Here is an 8,447-nt window from a genome sequence, read left to right on the forward strand (position 1 = left end):
CAGCATCAGAGGAGCAGGAAAGCTGACGTTTCGGGCCTAGACCCTTCATCAGAAAAATTCCTGCTCCTCTGATGCTGCTTGGCCTGCTGTGTTCATCCAGCTCTACACCTTGTTATCTCAGATTCTCCAGCATCTGCAGTTCCCACTATCTCTGAAGAGGAGGTCTTTCGGTTTTCACATCACAAGAGTGTTTTGTTTGTTTGATTGCCCCTGTAATGCTCTAGGGAAGGTGAATGCTTTGAATTTTATTTTTGGATTGCTTTCCGCCAGGTGACACTGGTACAACAGTCTTTCCGCACCCCTAAGGTGCAGTAATGGGAATGTCCAGGAGTCGGCGCTATGACCCAGCGAAGGGTGGCACATTCCCAACGGTTGAAGTTGTTTTTGAATGTGTGTCACGTGAGAGGGGCTGCGCTCACATGACTGTCCGCGCGGCAGCTTAAAGCGGAGCCGAGCCAGGAGTGTCTACTCAGGCCGGAGATGGCGGTGCTAAGGGGGTTAGCAATGTTGCTGCCACAACCGGGGTTCCGGTTTCTCCTCGCCGGGTTGTTGCTGTTCCTCGGGCGCGGCTCCGCGCTCTCTCTTCAGGAAGAGAGCTCACCGTTCGGCTCCCTCTGGCCATTACCCCAGAAACTCAATATCGAGGCCGAGCTTTACCGGTTGAGCCCCGCGACTTTTCAGATCGTCCACTCGCCCCAGTCCTCCGCCTCAGTCGGTTGCTCCATCCTGGACAACGCTTTCCGCCGGTATTTCTACTACATCTTCGGCAGCTCGACCGAGAGAGATCAGCCGGCTGCTGCTGGTGGTGGCAGTGGCGGCAACGTCGATGAGTTGAGCCAGCTACAAGTCATTATCACCGCCAGTGACCCCGAGTGTAACCAACACCCCAGCGTCACTTCTGTCGAAACCTGTGAGTATTGTTCCGCCCCCCGGGGGATTGTAGGGCGGTGACACCCGGAAATGATACCCGCGGACCTTCATGGTGCCCTAGAAATGTAGTTTCCAAACTTAGAGACCATAGGCGTGCTAGACGCTTGAGTCAATAAATGTGGAGCTGGAAAAGCATAATCTATCAGACTGCATGCGAGGAGCAAAAAAAGTCAATGTCCCGGACCGAAACCCTTTCAAATTTTGACGGTCTCCTTCTTTCACACCCCCACCTTCCCCACATAGCCTTTCTTGGGATATGGGTACCCCTGACAAGGCCAATGTTTGTTGCCCATCCCTCATTTCAGGTGTGAGCCTTGCCAAGCCATTTCAAGGGACACTTGACTTCAGAACCAGAGCTGACAGTTATATGGAATATTTCTTCCCTCAATCAAATTTTACCTTCTGTGGTAGGTTGACTATGGTATTGGGTTTCGGGTTTATAAATTCAATTGGATTTGAGCCCATGCTCACAAGTATGTCAGAGGGAGTGAAGATGCAGGTACTATTAACACATTTAAAAGACATTTTGTACAGTATGTGGATAGGACTAAACATGGGCAAATGGAATTAGTTTTGTTTGAGAAATCTGGTTGGCATGGACAAGTTAAATTGAAGGGTCTGTTTCCATGCTGTATGACTGTGATTCTACTAACCTGAATTAAAAAGCAAAGTTGCTACAAGCCATAGGGCTGCTGTTTCAGTAACTGCTTTCACGCAAGGGTTCCCATGCCTTGGGAGAGAAGTTGAGATGGTCTTTATGGTAACCTCAACCAGAGTGGGAATTAAACCCACATTGACATCACTTCACAGCAAACCTATCAGCTGAGTTAACCTCTCATTTCCAATCTCCAAAAAAAACTGGATTACTAAACTAGTGAGTTGGGGGGAAGGGAAAGGGAAAATGACAGGGACTATGATGGTAAATAAAAAGGTAAGCAGCAGGTTAGCATGTGTGCAGGAGGGTTTAAGTTCAAGGCAGACTATGAAAGAAGCAAAAAGGAAGGATAACTCTGGAGATATTATTAGAGATCATGGAAATCATGAGGGTAAGAAAGCTAGCATAAAGGCACTTTACCCGAATGCTCGTAGCATTCGTAACAAGGTTGATGAGTTAACGGCACAAATCATCACGAATGAATATGATTTGGTAGCCATTACGGAGAAGTGGTTACAGGATGGTCATGACTGGGAGTTAAATATCCAAGGGTACCAGACTAGTCGGAAGGACAGACAGACAGGAAGGTAAGGGAGGTGGTGTAGCCCTGATATTCAGGGACGCCATCAGGGCAGTGCTGAGAGATGATATAGGTTCTATGGAGAATGAGGTTGAATCCATTTGGGTGGAAATTAGAAATTCCAAGAGGAAAAAGTCACTGATAGGCATAGTCTATAGGCCACCAAATAATAACAACATCACATTGGGGTGGGCAATAAACAAAGAAATAACTAATGCCTGTAAAAATGGTATGCCAACCTACATGTAGATTGGTCGAACCAGCTTGGTCAGGGTAGCCTTGAGGAGGAGGAGTTCGTTGAGTGTATCTGTGATAGTTTTCTTGAACAGTATGTAATGGAACAAACGCGGGAGCAAGCTATCCTAGACCTGGTCCTGTGTAATGAGACAGGAATAACTAATGACCTCATAGTTAGGGATCCTCTTGGAAGGAGTGATCACAGTATGGTTGAATTAGAATACAGATGGAGAGTGTGAGGATAAAATCCAATACAAGGGCCCTGTGCTTGAACAAGGGGAACTACAATAGAATGAGGGAGGACTTGGCTAAAGTAAACTGGAAACAAAGACTTTATGGTGGGACAGTTGACGAGCAGTGGAGGGCTTTCAAAGCAATCTTTCAAAGTGCTCAGCAAAAGTATATTTCAATGAAAAGGAAGGACGGTAAGAAAAGGGGTAATCTGCCATGGGTGCCTAAAGAAATAAGGGAGGCTATCAAATTGAAAGAGAAGGCATACAAAGTGGCCAAAAACAGCATGAAACTAGAAGATTGGGAAAACTTTAAAGGTCAACAGAAAGCCACAAAAAGAGCTATAAGGAAAAGTAAGATAGAACATGAGAAAAAACTAGCGCAGAATATAAAGACAGATAGCAAGAGTTTCTATAAATATATAAAACGAAAGAGTGGCTAAAGTAAACGTTGGCCCTTTAGAGCATGAGAAGGGGAATTTTTAGTTATGGGATATGATGAAATGGCCGAGGCATTGAACAGGTATTTTGTATCGGTCTTTACAGTAGAGGACCCTAATAACATGCCAGTAATAGACAAAGAGACGAAGGTAGGTGAGGACCTGGAAACAATCATAATTACAGAAGAGGTAGTGTTGGGCAAGCTAATGGAGCTAAGGATTGATAAGTCTCCTGGCCCTGATGGAATGCATCCCAGGGTACTAAAAGATGGCAGGAGAAATAGCAGGTGCACTGGTGGTAATTTTCCAAAATTCACTGGACTCTGGGGCAGTCCCAGCAGATTGGAAAACAGCAAATGTGACGCCACTGTTTAAAAAGGAAGTAGACAAAAAATGGGGCATTATAGACCGGTTAGCTTAACCTCTGTAGTGGGGCAGATGCTTGAGTCTATTATCAAGGAAGAAATAGCAAGGCATCTTGATAGAAATTGGGCAGACGCAGCATGGGTTCATGAAGGGCAGGTCATGCTTGACAAATCTTCTGGAATTCTATGAAGACATTATTAGCGAAGTGGACAATGGGGACCCAGTGGATGTGGTGTACCTAGACTTCCAAAAGGCCTTTGACAAGGTGCTGCACAAGAGGCTACTGCATAAGATAAGGATGCATGGCATTAAGGGTAAAGTATTAGTATGGATAGAGGATTGGTTGCCTAACAGGAAGCAAAGAGTGGGGATAAATGAGTGCTATTCTAGCTGGCAGTCAGTGACTAGTGGTGTGCCTCAGGGATCGGTGTTGGGACCGCAATTATTTACAATTTAATAGATGATTTGGAGCTGGGGACCACGTGTAGGGTGTCAAAGTTTGCAGATGACACTAAGATGAGTGGCAAAGCGAAGTGTGCAGAGGACTGTGAAACTTTGCAGAGGAACATAGATACATTGAGTGAGTGGGCAAAGGTCTGCCAGACGGAATACAATGTAAATAAATGTCAAGTCATACATTTTGGTAGGAGTAATAGTAAAAAGAATTATTACTAGAATGGTAAAAAGCTGCAGCATGCTGCTATGCAGAGGGACGTGGGTGTCCTTGTGCATGAATCACAGAAGGTAGGTCTGCAGGTACAACAAGTAATTAGGAAGGCAAATGGAATTTTGCCCTTCATTGCTAAAGGGATTGAAATAAAAAGCAGAGAGATTATGTTGCAGCTGTACAAGGTGCTGATGAGGCCACACCTAGAGTACTGTGTGCAGTTTTGGTCTCCTTACTTGAGAAAGGATGTATTGGCACTGGAGGGGGTGCAAAGGAGGTTCACTAGGTTGATTCTGGAGTTGGGGATGTGGTTAGCTTATGAGGAGAGACCGAGTAGATTGGGATTATATTCATTGGAATTCAGAAGATTTAGGGGGGATCTTATAGAAACATATAAAACTATGAAGGGAATAGATAAGATGGATGTAGAGAGGATGTTTTTCACTAGCAGGTGAAGCTAGGACAAGAGGGCATAGCCTCAAGATTAGGGGGAGCAGATTTAGGACTGAACTGTGAAGGAATTTCTTCACCCAGAGGGTTGTTAATCTATGGAATTCCTTGCCCAGTGAAGTAGTTGACACTACTTCAGTAAACGCTATTTTTAAAAAAAAGTAGATTTTTTTTTCAACATAAGGAATTGAGGGATATGGTGAGAACGCGGGTAAGTGGATCTGAGTCCACGAAAGGATCAGCCATGATCTTATTGAATGGCGGAGCAGGCTCGAAGGGCCAGACGGCCTACTCCTGCTAGTTCTTATGTACATTACCACTGCTTGCCCCCACATGCCTTGAAGACAGGATATGATGCAGCATTACAGCTAACTATAATGTAAGTGTTTTATTGTTGGGGGAGGCAGGGAACCAGTGAATCTGTGCATGGCAAGCACTCAACCAGTAATGTGCCACTTTCCTGTAGTAGGCTGAATGCTTTGAATGAGACCAAAGTGCAATGTGATAAGTTGAGTGTGCTGATAATGGTGCTTTTAAAAAAAGCATCAAACAACAGAAAATAGGAGCAGGTGTCGGCCACTTGGCTGTTTTGAGACTGTCTGCTATTCAATATAACTTGCAGCTGATCACTTAACTCTGCTGTTCCTGCTTTCTTCCCATACCCTTGATGCCTTTGACTGTTTAAATAGTTGTTAGGGCTATGTTTTGACCTCAACTGCTTTCTGTGACAGAATTCCACAGGCTCGCCACTCTGGGTGAAGACACTTCTTGTCTTCAATGGCCTACTGTGTATTCTTGGACTGTGACCTGTGATTCTAGGCTCTATTATTGGGACACCAATAATTTTCAAACTCTGAATACAGTCCTAACCAAACCAATCCAATCCCTCATGTTAGTCCTGCCATCCAGGAATTGAGTAAACCTTCACTGCACACACTCCACAGTTAGAACATCCTTCGGATAAAGTAAAACTTCACACATTGCTTCAGGTATGATCTCACCAAGTTCCTGTACAATTGCCACAAGATATCTCTGCTCATGTACCCTCACTTGTAATGAAGGCACATACCATTGGCTGCCTGCTGTACCTGCATGCATGCTTTCAGCAACTGGTGTACGAAGACACCCAAATCTTGATGTATCGCTCCCCTTGGGCAATTATCTGCCAATAAATTAGCATTTAGATAATTGCCCTTAGCTGTTTCTTGCTATCAGTATATAACCTGATGTTTATCCACCTAATTTTTCATCTGCCTTCCATTTGCCCACTCGTCCAAATCACATTGAAGCATCTCTGCATCCTGTCCACAGTTTGCCCTCCCTCCCACCCAGCTTTGCATCCTCTGCAAATTGAGGTATTACGTTAGTTATCTCATATAAATGTATATCGTGAATAGTTGGTCCAGATGCTGACTCTGGTGTCCTACTGGTCACTGACTGCCACTCAGAAATGACCCATTTAATACTACTTTGACCTCCAGCTAGTTCTGTCCATGTCAGTACAGTGGTTTAATTTTCATGCATTTCTCTAATATGGGATTGTGGAAGGCTTTCTGAAACTTCAAGTAAACATGTCTGCTGGTTTTCCCCCATACCCCTGCTTGTTAATCTTCTAACATCTAGTAAAGTGCACCTTTTGTAAATCATGCTGCCTATGACCAATCTTTCTTGTGGCTTCTCAGAGAACTGAATTGCAAACGGTTTTTGGAATTGCTCAAGAGTATGTTAATTTGTCACAATTGTTACTCGGTAACTTAACTTTTGCAGAACGTGAAGATTTTTGTCTTGTCCTTTTTTTTTAGATGAGATTGTTGTTACTCAACCAGTAGCTATTCTGAAATCTGAAAACGTATGGGGTGCACTGCGAGGTGAGTGTTAACAAGATTGATTTGAAAATTATCTTTATGCACTGAAGGCTTTGTATCTCAAACTGTCATACAATACAGAGGAGACCCTCTGGCCCACTGTCTGCAGTAAGAAAAACTGCTCTATCATTTACTAACACTTCATCCATAGTCTTGAATGTTACGGCATTAAGTGCTTATCCAAGTACTTTCTTTAAAAGGCAGAGAGACTACCCTTCCCAGGGAGTGCATTCTAGACTTTCACTACCCTCTAATGGAAAATTTATTTCAAAGTCTCTCAAACCTCCTGCTTTTCATACTTAAATGTCCCCTTGTATTGACTTCTCAACTAAGGAGAACATCTGTTTTGTACCCATCCTGCCCATGCCCTCTATCTTCTTAGAACATTACAGCGCAGTACAGGCCATTTGGCCCTTGATGGTTTCACAGGTCAGTGCAACAATCTGAAGCCTATCTAACCTACACTATTCCATTATCATCCTTGTGTTTATCCAATGACCATTTAAATGCCCTTAAAGTTGGCGAGTCTACTACTTTTGCAGGCAGGGCATTCCACGCCCTTACTACTCTGAGTAAAGAACCTACCTCTGACATCTGTCCTATATCTATCACCCTTCAATTTAAAGCGATGTCCCCTCGTGCTAGCCATCACCATCTGAGGAAAAAGGCTCCCACTGTCCACCCTATCTAATCCTCTGATCAGCTTGTATGTCTCTATCAAGTCACCTCTTAATCTTCTTTTCTCTAACGAAAACAGCCTCAAGTCCCTCAGCCTTTCCTCATAAGACCTTCCCTCCATACCAGGCAACATCCTGGTAAATCTCCTCTGCACCCTTTCCAATGTTTCCACATCCTTCCTGTAATGCGGTGACCAGAACTGTACGCAATACTCCAAGTGTGGCCGCACCAGAGTTTTGTACAGCTGCAACATGACCTCATGGCTCTGAAACTCAATCCCTCTACCAATAAAACCTAACACACCGTATGCCTTCTTAACAACCCTATCAACCTGGGTGGCAACTTTCAGTGATCTATGCACATGGACACCGAGATCTCTCTGCTCACCCACACTACCAAGAATCTTACCATTGGCCCAGTACTCTGTATTCCTGTTACTCCTTCCAAAGTGAATCACCTCACACTTTTCCACACTAAACTCCATTTGCCACCTCTCAGCCTAGCTCAGCAGCTTATCTATGTCCCTCTGTAACCTGCAACATCCTTCCGCACTATCCACAACTCTAACGACTTTGGTGTCATCCACAAATTTACTAACCCATCCTTCTACGCCCTCATCCAGGTCACTTAAAAATGACAAACAGCAGTGGCCCCAAAACAGATCCTCGAGGTACACCACTAGTAACTGAACTCCAGGATGAACACTTCCCATCAACCACCACCCTCTGTCTTCTTACAGTTAGCCAATTTCTGATTCCGCTAAATCGCCCTCAATTCCATAGTTAAACTGCTCCATCTGAGGCAACATCCTGGTGAATTTCCTGTGCACCAGTGCAATCACAAGTATTCTATATTGAGTGAGCAGTTCTGCTCACTGTACTGCAGCTGTCTACAAATCAGACTTGTAAAGCTTCAACAGATCTCCCAGTTGTTAAAATTTGACTAAATCCAAGTTCTCTGTATGCTTTATTAACCTGTCCTGCCTTCAGGAATCTGGACAAGCATCCCAAGATCCCTTTTTCCCCCTGAACTTCTTGGTGTCCTGAAATTCATAGTCATAGATGTACAGCATGGAAACAGACCCTTCAGTCCAACTCATCCATGCTGACTGCTATTCTAAATAAATCTAGTCTGTCTTCCCAGCATTTGACCCATTTGCCTCTAAACCTTTCCTATTCATATACCTATGCAGATGCTGTCTTTAAATGTTGTAATTTTACCAGCCTCCACTTCCTCTGGCAGTTTATTCATATGTGCGTCACTCTCTGGGTACTTGGATTTCCTCCCTCAGTCCAAAGATGTACAAGTTAGGTGGATTGGCCATGCTAAATTGTCCATAGTGTTCAGGG

At 44.2% G+C, this 8,447-nt stretch overlaps 1 protein-coding gene across 2 annotated transcripts in view; it reads left to right on the forward strand.

The window, feature by feature from the left end:
• Positions 1-231: 231 nt before the first annotated feature.
• hexb (hexosaminidase B (beta polypeptide)) overlaps positions 232-8,447 on the forward strand; it is a 19,481-nt gene continuing 11,265 nt past the window's right edge. For both annotated transcript variants that reach the window (XM_048621137.1, XM_048621142.1), the window contains exons 1-2: positions 232-910; positions 6,358-6,423. In XM_048621137.1, the coding sequence (XP_048477094.1) occupies positions 481-910; positions 6,358-6,423 (496 nt within the window). In that variant the 5' untranslated portion in view covers positions 232-480. The remainder of the gene's footprint in view (positions 911-6,357; positions 6,424-8,447) is intronic.

This window comes from Rhincodon typus, chromosome 3, assembly GCF_021869965.1.
Source record: "Rhincodon typus isolate 14 chromosome 3, sRhiTyp1.1, whole genome shotgun sequence".
Lineage (NCBI taxonomy): Eukaryota > Metazoa > Chordata > Chondrichthyes > Orectolobiformes > Rhincodontidae > Rhincodon > Rhincodon typus.